At 40.8% G+C, this 19,956-nt stretch overlaps 1 protein-coding gene across 1 annotated transcript in view; it reads left to right on the top strand.

Annotated features, from left to right (window-relative positions):
• IL1RAPL2 (interleukin 1 receptor accessory protein like 2) overlaps window positions 1–11,214 on the top strand; it is a 579,631-nt gene extending 568,417 nt beyond the window's left edge. The window contains exon 11 of the mRNA XM_075007869.1: window positions 9,884–11,214. Within this exon, the coding sequence (XP_074863970.1) occupies window positions 9,884–10,581 (698 nt within the window). The 3' untranslated portion in view covers window positions 10,582–11,214. The remainder of the gene's footprint in view (window positions 1–9,883) is intronic.
• The last annotated feature ends 8,742 nt before the right edge of the window (window positions 11,215–19,956 follow it).

Below are 19,956 nucleotides of genomic sequence, written 5' to 3'. Positions count from 1 at the left end.
ATGGTTACATTAATAGGTGAGATGTTGTTGAAAGAAAACATGGATCTATTTGCCAAAAAATACCCAAAACAGAACTGTGAGGGATTATGGGAAGTCACTGTGGTTCAGATATAGTCTGTGCAGCAGGCTGGGGATTTTTTTAACGTACAAAGCGAATTAGAGCGTATAAGTCTATCCTTTTAATGATAAACATATTGAAGGTGAAGATCTATCTGACATGAGTCTGTTTCTCCCAGCTGCTGCAATAACTAGAATGCAATTTTATTTTTGACTACCTGTCATTCAGACGCTCAACAAATACTTGTCATCATTAGGGGTATTCATTTAACATCTCCTGGAATGCTCATTTTGCAAACATTCACAGATTTAACATCTCTTTTCTCCTCTCTATCCTCTCTGCTTCAGCATTATGAAAGGGCTTGATTCTGCAATACAGAACCTCGAGAATGCTTAATCAGACTTAATGACGACAATGCAGAATAAAATATGTACTTGAAATTAGCATGATTTGTGTGCTTGGGATTTGAGGAAAAACGAAGCTGTATTTCTAGAGGACGAATTAGACTTTTGTTACAATATGTTTGGATACACAAATGTATGTGTACTTGCAACATGCAACGTACCTACCTGGAAGTTCAATTTAATGCTGATGTTGGACTGCCCTGAGCAGCACGCTCCAGACCTGACTGGGCCCAAGCAAAGGAGGTTGGCATATTACGGGAGGTCAAGCCTCTGGGCTTGGAGGAAAGAAGGGGGCGCCAGCATCCCCACTGGGTCCCTTCCCCAGCCACCAGATCCTGCTACCCGCAGTCCCATAGGTTCACCTGCCCCCCTGCTGTTTCTGGCCCTGCGGGTGCCACTGTTCTCACAGCCACTAGCTTTGCCGCCACAGGCTGCCTGGGTTCCACTGCCGCCAGCCCCACTGGCTATGCTGCCCCCAACCCAGCAGCCCAGCTCCCATTCTGGTCACTGGGAACTCCAGCTGCTTGGATTCTGGTCCAGGGCTGCTCTGGTCCAGCAACATCTGTTGTCCTGCCTCTATGGATGTTGCCAGACCAGAGAGGTTCAACCTGTATTACAACGGGTTATCAATGGTAGATTAAAACACAGAGCAGGCAGAACAGACTGCATCGGCACCACAGAGGAGCAAACTTGCAATTCATTTTTAACAAATCTCTCAGAAGCAGCAGTTCTGCTGGGCAATCTAGTTCTTAGGTGTAGATTCCTTTGGGGGCGGGGGAAGGTGTGGGCTTTTTTCTTGTAGAACACTTTCTTGTACTGTATTTTATCATCGGATAGTGTAAATGACAGTCTAATGCTGCACTTTCCACCAGCTAATCTGCGGTGTTTCATCCTACAACTTCTCTTGTGCATTTAAGATGAAAAGGTTTCAATGGTACAGTCAGTTGTGCACCCTTTCGCAGGCTGATTGTTTCAGGTAATGCCTGCAGTTATAAGCTGCTGCTGCTACTGCTGCTGTGGAAGGTGTCCATTTTTGCTCTGACTTCTTGGCATGAGGCAATGCATACCGTATCTCTTTGGACTGGGAAGTATCCAAGTATAGATTTGTTAAATAGTATTTGAGGGTTTATTTTGTCTCAGGGCATTTTTTGAACAAAACAGAAAAGCTTACCTCGGTGAAATCAAAGGGCAAGTTTGATTATGGTTTAATCAAGTTGATTCTTAGCTTAGCCTCTGAGGGAAAAAAAATAATAGTCTCTCTATGTGGCAGTCTGTAGGAACTGGCTGAACAAATACCAGTCAGGGATGGTTTAGATTTGTTTGGTTGTGCCTCAGTCCCGGGGGTGGATTAAGGTGACTTTTTGAGGTGCCTTTCAGCACTACATTTCCATGATACTGTCTTACTATGCAAGATATCGAGCCAGATGTGCAAGCTACTCAGGGGAACTGAATGGGCCGTAACCTTGTCTCTGAGGCACAGCAGAGTATTCCCGTACTGGAGAGGAACTTCCAGCTGGTACATCTGTGCTCTCTTCACGCCTTACACTTCCGTGTCTGCTCTTGACTTGGGGGGCGTGCTGGGGACAGGAGGAGCCCTGGGGGGAGAATGTGCAGCTGCTGTTGTCAAGTGGGTTGCAGCTGCACAGATCAAAAAGTAAAGCATCTTCCACTTTGGAAAGTGGGAATCTGGCTGGCAGAGGCCAGATCAGACAAAGGCATATTACTGCTTGCAGTAGGCTCTGCTTTCTGCTCCATGATGCTTGAATGAAAATAACACTTTTGCAAAGTACAAGTGACTTCTACCTTACTGAGAGAAGGACAAGGAGGCTGGCGGAGATGTTATAGGTTGCGCCTCTGTTGGGACCCCAAGCAAGAAGGCCTATTTGTAAGTCTATTCCAATTAATTAACTGGGTGTCCCTAACCCTCTGACTTCCAGCAGCTAGAACTGGGTGATGGGGGTGGCTCACTCAATAATGGACATCGACAGGTGACAAGATATTGAGCTAGTGGGACCATTTGTCTAAGCCATTCTTATATTCTCACGGAGTTATGTTTGGGAACATTCAGTGCAGAAACCAGAGACTGAATTAGTCTCCATTAAATGCTTTTTTTCAGGTGGCAGTCACCTGGCCAAACGAAGTGAGGGTGGTTATTTTCAGGGTGCCAAGTACAGCACAAATAAGTGTGATTGTACATCCCTGTTCGTATAACTGCTTGTGGTTCCTCTGTCCTAACAAAATATACATAATGGCCAATATGATCCCTCATAGTTCCTTTCTTACCCTCAACTCCTAGAGTTCAAGTGAATCAGAAAGGAAGGAAGGACTGTTCTTTGTGTTGGCATCTCTTTGTATGCATTGTTCATCACCTTACCATCAGCCTGCTTGTATGTGAGAGTCTGTAGGTCTCTCTCCATTATATTTTTACTACAGCTCGTTCAACCTCTAAAAACAAAGCAGGATTAGATTCTTGTATTGGTAAAGGTGCCTCATAATTCCTCGTTATTTGAAACTTAAATTCATTGTTCCAACATATCAAGTGCCTGGTTGCTGTCAGATAATTAATTGCCATTGTGATGATAGTGAAGCAGTGATGCTACAACAGGCCCATGTGCAGGAATTTATGTATGCAGGGGTGCATTTTTTGTAAATGTGGACTGCGTTGTTTTAAATATAAAGGAGTTCAATAGTCATGCCATAAGTGTGCATAAGAGAGGTTAATGAAAAATTTGAGTGGAAACAGTAATTGGTAAAATGTTTTTGTTATAACTTACTAAAATTTATACAGTAATAAAGGTTTTATAGAAATTACCTTCTGAAATCTCGCTGTAATAGCGTAAGTGAAAAACAATATTCCCCTGTCCCCCTCCGTTTCTTATTGCTAGAAGCAAGGGCATATTGGGAAATGTCGTCCCTTCCCAACTTCAGGGACAGCTCTCTAGGCAAGGAGCTGGTCAAGGAACTACAGCTCCCATAGTGCCTTGGGTTCCCTTATCATACCCTGCAGACTCCGCCCGCACAGTGCAGCAGGAAGGAAGGGACAGAAATGGGACATGTGGTAGGGGGTATTTTCACCCTTTGCATCTGCGCGCGCGCGCACACACACACACACACACACACACACACTGGTGTGTGTACTGGTGCATATAAAGGAAATATTTGTACAGGGGTCTAAAAGTCCTTGATCCATGTTGTTTCTTGGTAATAACATGATAATTTTGGACATCACTCAAGTAAGTTATCATTAGAGCTAGTCAGTTCTTGACATTTCTGTCCTATGGGAAAATCCAACTTTCTGACATCTGTTTTCATCGTGAGCTGGAACCAAAGCAAAATAAATCTGAAATTCCCACCTAAATAAAATGTAAAAAAAAATCATTATGGGTCAGTCAAAGCATTCGGTTTCAATAACAACAAAATGCTTCATTCCAGTTTTGACTCCATCTTAGCAAAATGCTTTATTTCCGAATTTGTATACTAAATTTTATTGAAATTGATCCATTTCTCTGAACAGTTGTGATTTACGTGAAATCCCATTTTCTACTGGGAAAAAAAGTTCTTGTGGAAAATTCTGCCAGCTCTTATGGCTATACAGATGCAGTAAACACATGAAATCCTTAAGTTCTTGCTCAATTTTTTACTCAGTCCTCACTTGGAACACCGTTATTGCCTGACAAGGAAAAGGCTTAGTAACTGAACGGGGACCTTAAGGTTTGGATCTGAGTGTTTAGTGGGGTAGGTTCTCTGACCTAAAAAACTTCATGGGAATCTTGTTGCTGGGTAATCAACTTCCCCAGAGGGACTGTAAATTCATCATGCTTTGATGAAGCTGAAGAATAGTGGAGATGACACAGAAGAATCCTTCAGCCATCACATTAAACAGAAGTGGGGGTAATGTAAGCTATTAAACATTGGTCACTATATCTTGCAAAGAGGAGACTGATGTTGATGGAGTTACAATTGTCATAAGAGAAGAAGAATTCAGCTTCCACTTCTGCAGTCCAGGATGGGTTACAATTTGAGATGGGCCTGGACCAGAACTGAGACTCATACTTCAATTCCATTCTCTCCCTGGCTTCTGCCAAAACTAACGAAAAGTCTTGCTCTGCATCTTTACGTCATAAGCCTGGCCTTATCTCTTTGACATGGAGGCGTGGAACCCTGAATGCTGACACCTTCAAATGCTGGGGAAGCTCATATCTAAATCCAGGTTGCGGATCCCAACTTCGCAGTTCAGGCTCTGCCCTAAGTGCAGCACATATTAATTTCTTGGTCTTGATCATAGTAGATATTTGTCCACTTGAGCCCATGTTAATATACCGTTGTATATAGTGACCACACAGCTTGACACAATTTGACACTAATTGAACAAGAGCTTAAGGGCTGTAGTAACCGGCCAACCCAATTCACACAAGTCCTCTTAGCAGTTTCATAAAATCCTTTGAGATGTCAAGACCACAGATTTGCAAATCTGTCAAAAACAGGCTGAGCAGGTGCCATTTCAGCTGGAATACTGCAGTCAAGCACATGGTAGCTAGCAAGCCCTTGCTGCAGAGAGGACAGTTTGGGGGCTTTGGCACTGAACTTGGAAACGGGACTATAGCTGATTCTGCCAATCTTCCTTTGTGACTTGCGTAAATGATTTAATCTGACTGTTGTAGCCCAAGCAAAGAGAGAGAATGTGTCTGCTCTCATCCAACCCTTCCGCCCGTAGCTGTCACTGACTTGTTACTTCCCTAGTCCTTTTTCTAGGGGTTTATGCTTGACAACTACAAAAGCCGGGAGGGAATTGGCAATCCGCATGCTTTTCCCCATATCCTTGGCCAGGCCTAATGTACAGAGCAGCCAAATAAGTTTTCTGAAGATAACTATCAGGAATAGGGCCTCCAAAAAACCACATGATCCGGGTGCATAGGCCTCCCTGGCAGATCTCTGGCAACGTACCAGGGAGATTGTTTGTTTGCTTTTTATTGACTTTGTTTACAGGTAGGGTGACAAAAGCGTTCATTGAAACCATTTCAGCTGAATAACGACAAACTGAGCTAAGGGTTAAGGTAGGTGTAACGTAATTTGGGGCTGGCCCCTCTGGCTTGTACTTTTTATTTTGTTTTTGGTTTAGCCGAGGTGATTTTATACAATGGAGCTAGTAAATGCATTAGTACAGATGCATGATGTATAGAACAACAAATGGCTTTGGTATTTGAATGTTAGTATTTCTTTTTGTGTCATGTAAGAGCCCAAAAAAATCCAACCCTCATATAATAATGCTACAACACTACGTTCAGACTATGTAATACATACATTATAGTGTTACTATATTTACCTTCCATTGGGGTTCTCTTCACTTCTTTGCTTGTCTGTGTGAGTTCCCAGTCAAGTCTGACTTGCAGATGCTAGCTGGGAAATTACACGTGCTGGCGTTCCCACTACCCTTTTCTGGGTTACCACTTGCTCTTCTTTTGCTACAAAGACGATTTTTGATTCTGCACACCAAACTTGTGTGGGGCAGGCAAATGTATTTTATTTTCACCTTCTTTATGTAGTTTATATCCCCCCCAAAAAAAAATCCGTGTCACTTTTACTTTGTAAGGTTTCAGGTCTTTGTTTATTTTCTTATTCTCTTCTGCAGTACAGTACCCACCAGCCAAAGCAGGAGGCAAAATGAACCACGTGTTTCCTGAATCAAACTCATAAGTAAAATGTAAACATGCCTTTGGGCCTAGTTTTGATCAATGTTAAACATTTCTCCTGCTGTTTTATTTGGTTGGTTGAGTTGGGGTTTTGGGGTTTTTCATTTTTTGTCAGTGCTCATGCTACTTCACTGCCCTTTGAGAATCTTTATAGTCACAAAATGCTGCTGATCCAAAGCAACTTCTCTGGATCAAGATTGGAAGCAGATTTTCCCTGTTGAACCTCACAACCTCTGCTTTTGATCCCTCTCACTTAGATCCCCAACTAGTGTAAATCAGCATCACACTATTCAAATGAATGCAGTTCCACTCATTTCTACCAGCTGGAGATCAGCAACACCCCTCAAAGGAATACAACTGCATGACTGTATCTTTAAGTTGCACGTGAAATTTGCAGAACACTGTGTTGATTTCCTTTTTTTTTTTTAATTTTCCAATTGGTAGTAAAATTGGCAGAGAATTCCCTCTGCGTAAGTTTCACATCTGAAATGTTTTCTCTGAGTTCTCTTTCACAGATGGCATAAAAGCGACAGCAGAATCTTCTGCATCTGTTGCAAGAGAATCCCAGCCTGCCTGATTCACCATAAACAGGGACATTAGAGAGAGGGCAACAATGCTGGCTTTGGTTCAGTGCATGCTTCTCAAATCACAAGGAGAGGTGAAAGGAAGCATGTGTGCCACGGTGCGCAGTTCAGGCAAGAGCTGACTGACCTATGGCAAAACCCCACAGGCAGCTATTGAGAGAGCTGCTAGGGAGCTGGATTGCAATAGGACAGTACCTGTAAGAACTTTTAAGTTATTTTCCTAAGCAACATTCCCCTGTAAACAAAAGAGGAGGTGGACAGGTCCTGCATTAGGCTCCAGCCTCTGTCCATCACCACTAGGGAACTGGATTTTGGACATTACTTGACACCAGAAAATACTCCTGGAAGAAGAGAACTTCCTGGTGGTCTGTGGCTGCAGTCAACTCCTCCTGTACCAGCCCCCACAGTCTAGCCCCAGAGGGGTGAGCAAGAATGGGGATGTGTTGATCCTCCACTGGTATAAAGCCCCTTGGGACCATAGCCAAATGACATAGATTAGTGCAGCTCCAAGACTCCCTTAAGTGGTGGCACAGACTCAGAGAGCAGAGGCTGGAACATGGTGCACTGCTGTAAGTGACTGGAAAAACTGTATATTTATGGGCCAGGCAGTTTAAAAACAAGTTGGCTGTGTGGAAGCCCCTGTTCTCAACGCCATGCTCACAGCACCAAACAACCCCTTGTTCACTGAGCAAGTCAATCTGGGACCCAGCTGTAAACTGGAGGTTAGAGAAAGGACCCTGATGGTAACCTTGCAAGGGTTAATTCTAATTGCCCCAGCAAGTGCTCTAAATGTTGCAATGTCTGCCAATTAAACTGCACACAACAAAACAAAGGAGAAATAAAGAGGGGTGAAGAGCTCCCAGGGGTAAACCAGGGTGTCTTTTTCCCCTTCAGAGCACCTCTTCAGCTATAGAGGATTTGAGTCTGGTGAGTTTTCAGTTGACTTGATATAATATTAGACATACTGTTGCAATTAAAAAGTTCACCACAATTTCTTTAAAAAGAGTGAAATGGATTGATCTTTTTGTTTATGTATTTTTATAACAGACGTGCAGAGTGTTAAATAAGATGTGTGTGGCCTTCTAATAGTGACTAAACAATGTGGTGACCTATGGAATTAAAATGACCTTGGGCACACCCATATTCTGAATTTCTTAAAGGAGGAATGAAAAATGTATCGGGAAAGATGCATGATGGTTTGTTGTTTTACTGTATCTTGCAGATCCAACTTCTAATGATGAAGCTTCCCACCTAACTTCTTTCTTTTTGGGAGCAGAAAGAAAGGAAGAGAATGAAGAGTCTGAGCTGTTGATACATTGGGATAATCTCTTTCCATTGTATTGAACATTTCTACCTTTCCTTAAGTTTTGTTTCACCAGTTCTGCTGATAGCTTTCCTATTGCTGATGATTTTTTCCGAGTTTGATGCTGAATATTCACTTCAATAAGAGAAAGCAATGTTTTTTTCCTCATAAAATACCAATTTAAGAGAAAAAAAACTTCACAGAGCTGTATATTCTGCATGAGTAAATGATCGTAAAATTTAACTAAAGAGATTGTTGCATAAATATTTGTACTGTATGTGTATGTCTTGAAATTTTTGTTGTTTGGAGGGTGTATAAATTTTTTATTTTTTCATATGTGAACTATTTTTTCTTGCTGCTAAGTGGTGAAATAAAACGCTGGTAAAGGCAGATTTTATGCTAAATATACCCTCAGTCTTCTGAAATATTTCTGAATGTTTGTGGGCCTGCTTTGTAGCTATCTCTTTGGTGGGAAGCAGTGCCAGTAGGCATGCTGTTACACATATGCCTGAGACTATAAAAATAAGTATTACAGTAAAAGATGTTGATCGATGAAGTGCACTGTAACCATTCGTCCTGCTAGAGGTCAGTATGTGTAAGACAGATCCTGCCCTGTGCTGAGTAAAGATCTGTTGTGAGCAGCTCCTGTGTCTAAGTCTTCATTTGTAACACATGCTTTCCCTCCTTTCTCAGACCGCATGGTTTTGAGTGGCATCGTTGCGAAAGATGGTTTGTGCAACAAAAAGTAAAAGTGAAGTGTTACCAGCAAAATCCTATGCAGCCAAAGCACTTTTTTTTTGTTGTCCCTATTTTATCACTGTTTATTATTTTTCTGGGCCTGAGCCAACACCTACTGAAAGCCTTTCCATGGCTTTAATGGTTTTGGGTCAGGACCTCTGAATAGATATGAAGAGGCCTGTGTCAGATTACTTTCATTGGCCTCTTCCCCTCTCACCTCCCCTTGTCCTTTGTTGGCCATAAGAAACACACAAACTGGGGTGATAAACTGAGAGCGTAAAACAGGATGATGATGTACAGCATATCTGCTTGAAATTGGTGAAATACACCAACCTCTTGCGAACATTAGCATGCGTAAATAATGTAGCAGATACATATTCCATTTCAGAAAATAAATACCACTGAGCAATTCTACATTTGCTCATATTTTCCATTTGTTCTGGGTTATTTCCCCTATCATCTAATGAAGATTCTGTTAATTACCTTGTGTACATGGAAACATAGGTTTGCAATATTAAAACAGATAATTGGACCTCCAAGATTGGTATCCTGGCTTTGTGATCAATGTGTGTAGAAGAAGGTAAAACCTGCCCATCTTGTATCTTTCCAATAATATCATTTGTACATGTGGTGATGGATGATTCCTTCCTGAGCACCAATTAGCTGCAATCCATATGTCCTAAAGCATCTTTCTGTTCTTTAGACCCTGAAGCATTAGAATTGATTACTTTAGCTTGCATCCAAGAAATGTTAATAATCACCATAGCAAGAACTGTGAATTTTACACTATACACAAAAGTTAAGTAGAGCTAGATCTAAAGTTTTCCATATATGTGAAGCAAATATTGTGAGTCACTGAATTGCAGCTGAACAGTGAGGAAATTTAATCAAGCTTAGCTATATTATGATTAATATGGGGAACTGCGTATGAGCTGGACTTTTTTCTATGAGTTTTCTATATCATATTTCTGTTGTGAAGCTCCATTAAATGGTTGGGATTAGACCCTCAGGAAACCTTGATATTTTAGTATTCTTAATAGCCAGGCTAATGTTTTAACACAATAGACTTCTTTATTTTATTCTTTCTCTTTTTCTATAATTTGTAGCATACATTGAAGATCTCACAAGATGTGTTGAGCAAAGCAGAAGACTCATTATCGTGCTCACTCCAGACTATGTTCTGAGGAGAGGATGGAGTATTTTTGAGATGGAAAACAGACTCCATAACATGCTAGTCAGTGGAGAAATCAAAGTTATTTTGATTAAGTGTATTGACTTAAAAGGGAAAGCAAATTACCATGAAGTGGAATCTTTAAAGCACACCATCAAACTTCTCTCAGTGGTCAAGTGGAAAGGACCAAAAAGCAGCAAACTGAATTCTAAGTTTTGGAAGCACTTAGTCTATGAAATGCCAGCAAAGAAGAAAGAGATTTTATCTCGGCGCCAGGTCCTGGACTCTGCAGAACAGGGACTTTTTGGAGACCTTCAAACTGTACCCCCTATTGCTATGACAGGCGCCTCCTCCACTTTGGTAGCATCTCAAGCAGATTTAGCAGATTATCATCAAACAGACTCCATGCAAATGAGACATTATTGCAGAGGATACGAGTATGACATGTCAGCTGCAACGGTGCCCATCACCTCCATAAGCAATCACCACACCTACTGTAACATACCCTTGACACTACTAAACGGACAGCTACCTCTTAACAATACCATGAAGGACACCCAAGAATTTCACAGGAACAACCCATTGCTACCTTTATCATCCCAGGAGCTTAGCTTCACCAGTGATATCTGGTAGTGAAGGTGAGAACTCATCTGTGAGGCTTTCCAAGCACCATGAAGATAGATTTTGAAAGAGCATTCACTCGATGACATGGGGTGCTGAATTCTCTTTGAAACAGAGGCATATATACTCACTTTTGTACCCGAGCATTTTTGTTTACATCTCCAAATTATTGACAAAGGAGACCATCTTTTGTAGTTCAATACGTAGTTCAGATCTTTTAATGTACAGTTTCATCAATTCTTTGAAAGGGGAAATTATACCCTCTGGTTTTAACATACATGTTTTACAGTCTGGTATGGGTAGAAGTTCAATACTGTAGATGTTCTCCCACACTCATATGTATGTAATAGAATTTCAACTATTTACACAGAATTAAAAAAAAAGAAATATTAACTTTAGAAATGATTGCAAATTCTAAACTTAACATGCTATAAATGAAAATAGGTCTTCGTAGAGCACACTGGATGAGCTGTTCTCAGGCAAAACGGTAGGAAACATTTTCCACAAGGTTGTCCCATGTACATTTTAGCAGATGACCAGCTGATACAATAAGGTGGATGAAGAGCTTCTAACTTTATTAATAAAGTGCACAGTAACGGCAGAATCAATCAACTGCTCACATCATCATTCATTTATTTGGTTATTGAGGCATATCTTATTCTTAGTCAATAGTTAGCTATGTGGTTTTATGAACAATTTATTAGAATTCTGTCAGATGTTTAGGATGATTTCCAACAAAGATTTTGTGGTTTAGTACACTATTTCACAAATTTTACAGTTTTAAATGGCATTTTAAAACACAAAATACAACATTCATTGCCTGTTAACGAAATCATGATTTCGTAAGATTGCCTGACCTGTTGTAAGAATTGTACTAATGGCCAAGTAATTCTATTTTTTTTCCAGAAATTGAAACTGTTGCTATTTAAAAGTTACATGTTACTGAGGATATTAGCAATAGAAAATTAATACAGCAATATTCAGAGGTTAAGTGCTAAATTATTCAGGTTTACTACTAGTATGGCTTCAATTGCAGTGATAATCATCTGAAATGTAGTTATGAAGCAGAGAATATGCTGTTTCTATATCTACATGTTAATTTATGTAAATTTTACTATGGCTTAAGCAAAAGTATTTTTTCTCGGTGCTTGTAGCAATACATTATGTAGATCTGGAAGCCTAAGCAGCTCTTAAGTTCAGATCATGCATCTCTTGCTCATTTGAGTAGTTTATCTGTTAAATGAGAATAATGCTACTTGTCCTTTTTGGTAAGTGTTCGGAGCTCTATGGATGCGAATCATTCTCCCAGTCAAGTATCATTAAATAATTACCTGAGTTTCATGGAAACTATTCAGATTTGTAAGGACTAATCACATGATTAAGGGTCTTAGATGTTGTGAAGACCAAGCCTTTATCCAGGCTCAAAAAATAACTAGGTAAATTCATGGAAGCTAGGTCCACCAATGGCTATTAGCCAGGATATGTAAGAATGGTGCCCCTAGCATTGTTCGTCAGAGGCTGTAAATGGATGACAGTAGGAGGGTCACTTTGATGATCACTTGTTCTGTGCACTCCCTGTGGGTCATATGGCATCAGCCTCTGTTGGAAGACAGGATACTGGGCTAGATGGACCTTTGGTCACTCTGCCCTATTATGGCCATTCTTATGTTCTTATAGAATTGGGCCGATGGAGACAACACCATTTGAAGAAAAAGCTCTGAATAATAGAGGCAAGAACCCATTCTGCTATTGTTAGAGAAGCAAAAATCCCATTGACTTCAGTAAGAGCGTGCCCAATGTGAGTTTTGCCTCTTTAAAGTCTGCAGGATCAAATCCAGAAATATTTTTTATGGATAGTGATGTTGCCCACATTTTAAAATCTTTTTTTAGTGTTGCTGCTTGCTGACTGCGTAAGTCAAAGTTTGCACTCTAAACACATAGCAGCGTGAGGTTCAGTCAGTAATCAAGGTATAGTAAAGTATCACATTTTGCAAATTGTTCTTAAATTGTAAGCACAGTTCAACTAAAATGAATGCCAACTTCTGCTCAAAAGAATTAAGTTCTTCCCAAAGGTCATAAGAGTGAATTCAAATGTGCAATAATCCATAAATATTCTGTATTTTTCCATTGCTTCTCTCACAATATTCATTGAATTTCTCTTGCACCCCTTCACACTTATTATGAACTGTAATATTTTCATTCTGTTTTCAGTAATACACGTTTATTTTGTTTTTCTAAACATACGTTTGACAATAACGTTAAACATGGAAACCTAGAAATAATAGTAATTTATTACAAATGTGGAACTATAACTTACTGCATTGTAAAGTTAAGTTCAACACATGTAGGTGTTTAATATAAATATTTTTCTATTGAGAAAGAAGGTGATTTTACCTCCATTATAAATACATGTATTTAAAAAAATGAAATTTACAATGTTTGCACTGTTTTATAAGTGTTACAGATTATGTTTACACTGGTTATGTTCTTTAATGAAAAGTGTAACTTTAAAAAAAACTAAAACAAAATTCTGCATGAAGAGAGTTGCATATGTTTAAGTGAAAAGCTGTAGTTTTCATTTTCACATTATTCTAAAACCTTCTTGCTTCACATAGAATGTTTAGTGAGATTTTTTAAACCTACTAGTTCTGTATCAAGCATGCAAACTTTGAAAACGTATACAGGTCTATCTGCTTCTTTTATTTGTAGTGATTAAACATGGGTATCAATTTCAATTGCTTGGCCACAATGTGTATCTCAGAGGAGTAGATACTGAAGAAAAAAAAATGCAGTCACCTTTGCACTGGAATGACTTGAAAAGAAGAGATTTTCTGTCATTTTCAGAATATGTTTCTGTATCTACATATCTATATGTTTTAGTATTAGATGACCAATCACAATCTGCTTTTTAATCTGAGATTTACAATTGTGTATCTCATATTTCCACAATATATACATAATTCAGAACCTGCTGTATCCCTCTGTTTTGCCTATGGACAAGGGGAATAGGCCTTGCAAGGGGATACCACACTTTTCAGTTCACGTTACAAAGAAATTACATGGTGCAATTCTAGTTTTTCCTTACCTAGCAACTAAGAGACTCAATAAATTTTGTCAAGGGGCTGAATTTAGAGTTACATGGGACCTGAGTGATGCATAGACAATGCGCAGGTTCACTGTACTGGGGTGAATTTAACCTAATGGGCACTGTCAAACTCCCATTAAAGTCAATGCCTATCTCACTATTGACATCATTGAGAAATGGATGGGAGCTGAAGCAACTTTTGTCATAATAGTTCCAGTACATCTATGAGAATGGTATTACCTGAAATAAGGAACTGCATACAACAGTTTGTTTAGCTTTACTTTCTTTAGAAAAATAATGTGTTTGGTTTACCTGCCAAGACAAAGAGATTTTGGCTGAGGGAAAAAAATTAGCAATGCAAAAGAGCAAAAGAGAGATGGGGAATTCAAAAAGAGGGAGGGGAAGAGCAGCAAACTGAGGCTTGGGCTATTGTAGGCAGGTAAGTCGATTGCAGATATGCATTTCTAACTAAAACAATTGCACAGGTAGAACTGACTTATCTGCCATTGACTTACCTGGCTGTCTTCACAAAGGGAGGTCGACAGGAGCAATCTCCCGTCAACCTCCCTTACTCCTCATGATATTGAGGCGTACAGGGGTCAACTGCCAATCCCAGATATTTCAATTTCATTCATGTCCACGAGGCATGCAGAATTGAACTCTGGAAGATTGGCCCTAAATAGGTTGATCTTCAGAGTAATGTAGACATACCTGAGTAAAGTACAGGTGGGGAACAGTGAATGAGTTTATGGATAAGCAAATGCCTAAATGATAACCACAAGATTATTCTGGTTTGGAGTGGCTGCCATTTTTTACAAATGGCTTATAGGGCATAATGATGTTTGAAAACTATTTGACATACATTTGCCCTATTGTGTGAAACACCTTGAAGAAAATCAAGCAGGAACAAAAAAAATTGATAAAAATGAGATTCATAACATCGGAAGTATAAATTCATTCAGTCTTTCCACTAATTCTATTATAGTGAGAGAAATTTAGACAGAATAGCATTTATCTTTGACTGAAGTGCCAATTCAGAGTGAGCATTGACTGTTCTTGGAATTATATGTGTAATTAAAATGAATCAGATGATGTGGGAGTCTGTTGCATGAGTGTTTCAATAGTTAATATCCAGTTTGGTAGATGCTGAATGAGAAGCCTATATAAATAATTTTTGCCATCACAAGTCCAATGAAGCCATGAGAAGGACTCCTATCAGCTTCAGCCTGCTTTGGATCAGACACTGAAGATTCAGGTTTATTGGAATAATACAGAAAAGAAACACAGAGGCTATATCTACACTGGCCCCTCCCTTTCGAAAGAGGCATGCAAACATGGTGGATTGAAAATGCAAACGAGGTGCTAATTTAGTGTCTCATTTGCATAATGACAACAACTCACCATTCTGGAAGAACTGCTTTTGAAATGAAAAACAGCCATGTAAACGGGGTTCCTTCAGAAGGTAGCCCTACTTTTGAAAGCAGCCTTCTTTGTAATTTTTTTACACAGCTGTTTTGCATTTTGAAAACAGCTCTTCTGGAACAGCGACTAGCTGTCTTTATGTAAATGAGGAGCTGAATATGCAAATTGGTGCCTTATTTGCATTTTCAATCCACTGCATTGGCATGGCCCTTTTGAAAGGGAGGAGTCAGTGTAGACGTAGCCAAAGAAACAAAGAGGCTAATAACTATTTAGTTATCTAAGCTATCTAAATTCAAACTTGGATTTGTGTTTTGCTTTGTTTCAATTCAATGCTAACGTAGACTGTGGGACTTCAGGGCTATTTAGCCTTGGGAAAGGAATTGAGTGTACCTCTTAAATATAAACAAGATAAGGACTTCAGGGAAAAATAGCAAGTGCCTTTTAAAAATCATTACCGTATGTTTCCAAAATGCTTCTACTCTGCTTTCACCAGAGTTCACTCAGTTCAGCGGTCCATCCCTATTCGGCAAAATGCTTAAACATTCCATTTACTTTGGGCGCTTAAAATTACCTGCTTAAATGCGTTCCTGAACTTGCACCTGTCACTCTTTAAAATGTCCTTTACCAGAGAATAAAGCTGAATAAAACCCGATCACTGAGCATTATGAAAGCATAAGACTGAATGCCCCATGGAGATTTTTATGGTAAACTTTGTTTTATATTCTGGATTCCTCATCCTAATACATGGTCTCTCTGGGCTCAGTCCTCAGAAGTGCTGGAGCTGAGGCCACAGCAGCTCACAGGAGAAGTCCTCACAGGGACTCACTATTAACAGGTTTCATAGGCCAGGCTCTAGAGATGCTTGCTGACCTGGGATTGAACTCTCCAGGAAGTCAGTAGCTGATTTGAGCTCACAGGTTTAGTCTTTGTTTACTTAGCCAGTTTGGTGCAATTTCCCAGCCACACCATCCAATGCTGTGTGCAACTGTTCTGCAGCTATGCCAGAGCTCACAGGTGAACTGTATGTGCTTAAGTACATGCCAAGGGTCAAAACATTGGCCCTATGTTATGTCCGTAAGGGGGGAAGTAGCTCTTTATTGCTCCATAGCCCAACTTTGAATCAGATCAATAAATTCCCTGGGGGTTGCAGTCGGCGGTGGAGGTGAGCTGTACCTTCTCCACAGGTACCTGGCATGGAACTGCTGGGTGTGGTAGACCAGGAATGTGATCTGTGAGCCCCCTACTTCCTCACCCTGAGCAGTCTTTTAAGCATCTTCAGCAGCTTGCAAATGCCTGCAGGGTTACTGGCCCTCTGAGGCATAAGCACCAGCCTGTTCAACATCGGCACGTGGGGAGATGACACTGAACCAGGGTGTGTCTATTGTAGTACAGAGGTCACATTCACCTGTTCCTAGGAGGTTTACTGGGGGACGTCTCTGGCTCTAGTAGGGTGGGGTTAGGTCTTTCTTCAGTGCAGGTGGCCCCACCTTAGGTAGTATCAGGCAGACAGCAACATCTTGGAACTGGCAAATGGAAGCTCACGGTTCGGTGTAGGAGTAACCTTCCCACCTCTCCTTCCCTGCTGTTTCCCACGGTACCAGATGCAGCTAGGGCAGAGGGGGTTACAAACTACCTACGGAGACGTAGACACATCTGCACTCCAGCCTCAAGGGATGAAGCAGCTTGGGACTCTTTAAGCCTGTTGAGACTGCCAACCATACAGCACTCCAGCCATCACCATGTGGTAGATGCAGGTAGGGTCAAGATTGGCCTTACTGATATATCTGAGTGTTTGTTCTATGCCTATTGTTGTAATGTCTTGATGTTCTTATGGTTCAATACATGCCAAACTCCTGCTAGGAGCATAAGATTAGACAGAACCTCCTGGATCATCCAGTCCAATTGCCTGCTATCATATGTCCCATTCATAAACTTGTCAAGCTCCATTATAGAACTAAGTTACTTGTTTACTCCCACTGGGAGGCGTTTTTGCTTGTATAAGCTGTCCACTGGGATGTCTGGCAGGTATACTTCTATGAGCAAATATTTTTCTAGGGTAGACAAGACCTGACACCTAAGCATCTAAGTCATCTATGAAAATTAGAATTTAGTCCCAAAACACACTTAGTTCAGTGTTTTGAAAATTTTGGTCCAGTACTATGCCAACCCTCCCGAGACAAGGGCTGGTGCAAGCTGTATGCCACGAGCAGCAGACTAAGAAATGAGCTTTAAAAAACTGTTATGCCACTGTTTGTGTAAATATCTTCCTGTGTATAAGTTTGTGAAAAATGCATGAACTGCCCCCTGCCAATAGACTTTCTGAAATGTTTAATATTTAAATATTTCAAAAGTAATCCTGACAAAATTCTTCTCTACCTTTAATATGAAGAACACACTAGATTTTTGAATACTTTAGAAAAAAAACTAAATTAGAAAATGGGAACGTCACAGCCCACTTGTATTCCGTAAAGCCAGTGTTGGTTTAATTTTCCTTGCTATTGAGAGGTGTTTAACCTTACCCCCTGAAGAACTGGCTGAACTGCCTGTGATGCTAAAATGAAGCTTTCTTTTACAATCATTTGAACAAAAAAAAGCATTTGATCACTTTAATGGTTAACATGGTAACTACCCTACATGGAGAAAATCAAAATAAGGTTTAAGAAGCACACTCTATGGAGAAATATAGAAAATCCGTATGAAGCGGAAAGCAAAAGCTACTGCACCTTGCCAAAACATTTGTCATTGTAATGATAAAACAGTACCCCTGCCAATAGACGAAGAACACAAGCTGTCAGCGTTTTCACGCTTTTGCAGGATAGCTGCACAGCTATAGTCTAAGCAGGGAAACAAATACAGAGAAAGTTCAAGTGTTCAAGACGAGCCAGATTGTTATGGCAGATATAATGTAAACTACTCGCCTAATTCATTTGGCACCAGTGCCAGATACCAGGCAATTGGCTGTATTAAGTTGTGAGCATTTGCTTTTCATCAGTACACGCAAGAGCAAAAGGCCAAACAAGCCCTCTTCTCTTGATGAGTGTAATGCACCTCCTGAAAGCTTTAAAATGATCTCTGTTGAGGGACTATTGAGTGGTGTAGATGGTGGTCTGATATAAGCATTGATCAAAATTTTCAAATGTGGATCCCTGAGTTGGACCCCAAAACAGGAATAGACTGAGCACCAGAAGTGCTTGATGCTCACAGCTGTCACTAAATCCAGTGGGACCAGGCCTGCCAATGGGGGTAGGGGAGAAGGAGGAGGGTTTAACTGGGGCAATCGCTATGGGGGGCCTATGATTCAAAAGGGCCTGAAGTGCTGGACACTGCTGCTACCATAGTAGTGCCTCCGGGTGGCTGGTTATGCCAGCCCCTCCCCTTCCATATGAGGCTCCACTCCTTGGAGCATAGAGCCATGTCCCCACACACACCTTGCCCAGGTGCCTGGCAAGTCTGTCAGCTCCCTTCAATGGGACTAATACTACTCCAAACTAGTGAGACTGGGGTTCAGTGAGTTGATGAATGCGCTTAAAGTTAAATGTGCACCCAAGTGCTTTGCTGGCTGTGGGCTCAGCCCACACAGCACTTTGCTGGACTGAGCACCATGTGGCTAGGGAGATTTGTACAACGTGCTGAGCCCTGCTCTGAGCAAAGTCTCAAGCAGAACCAAAGTGAAGATGAAAAGTCTCACAGGGAGGCGTCCCAATGTATTTTATATTCAAATGAAAACAATGTGGACTGCAGAACTGGACACAGGGCTGCATGACAGGGAGGCATGACTCTTGCGCAGAAAGCTCAAGGGGAAGTTGCTTTTGCTACCAAGACACAGAAGAAAGCCAGACCCTGCACAAATGTTATGTATAGAAGCCTTTTCAGGGGCTACTCAATGCGCCTCAGATCCCAGGAGATGTGAAAAAAATGTACAGTATATAAGTACCAGCGTCTCTATGAGTCAAATGCAACATCTGCCAGTAGTTACAAGTACTGCACATGGCAGACAATACTCAGTTATTCTGTTAATAAAGTATGATGCTCATGATGTGTCTAAAGTGGGGAGGAGCAAAGCAGAAGAGTTTGGCTGTGGTGTTCAAAGCTGTATACAATAACTGGATATCTGATTCCAAGTAAAGCTAATAGGAATTGCGTGTCCAAGTCAACTTGACAGCTCTGAAAAGTTTGAACATAAACATTTTAAATGCCAGGAATTAACAATGGTGGACTACAGAATTACCTGATGGAGGTATAATGTCGACATGCCAATAAATAAGGTGATGTTGCACATAGCTGAAATCTCCAAGAATCCGAAAGCTACAGGTTGAATCTCTCTAATCCAGAGCACGCTCATCCAGCAACATCTGTAATCTGGCATGAATTTATTTAAACGGATAGCCACCAGCATAGGAGGGACCAAGTTTCCCGTGGTCCCATAAAATTTGTTTCCAGCCACCAATCCTGGCCCTCAGTGTTCATTGCTAGTATGTAGCTGTAATTTACCCTTAAATGTCTTCTAAGAGCCCAGTGAGCAGCGAAATTGTTGGCAATGCTGCTAGACAAAACTGACCTCCTGTGGTCTGACAAATTCTCTCATTCGGCACTAGTCAACGCCCAAGGGTGCCAGATCAGATTGGTTCAGCCTGTAATGGCATAATATATCTAAGGCCAGTAATGTAAAAGGCAGCAAATCTAACCTTTGGGCTGCTAAGCATTTTTCCTTTTTGGCAGCCATCCCGATGTTCTGAAAGAATAACTTTTGGCATGCATTGTATCCAGAGGGTTAACAAACATGTACAGGAACAGATGCTGAGATAGGGCTGAAATTGGCAGACTGTGCTTCCTCTTTTGAATGAGTGGCGAGCTATGGAGACTCAAGGGATGATGGGAGT

The sequence above is a fragment of the Carettochelys insculpta genome, chromosome 13 (assembly GCF_033958435.1).
Source record: "Carettochelys insculpta isolate YL-2023 chromosome 13, ASM3395843v1, whole genome shotgun sequence".
In the NCBI taxonomy this organism is placed as follows: domain Eukaryota; kingdom Metazoa; phylum Chordata; order Testudines; family Carettochelyidae; genus Carettochelys; species Carettochelys insculpta.
This window is presented reverse-complemented; position numbering and strand designations above follow the sequence as displayed.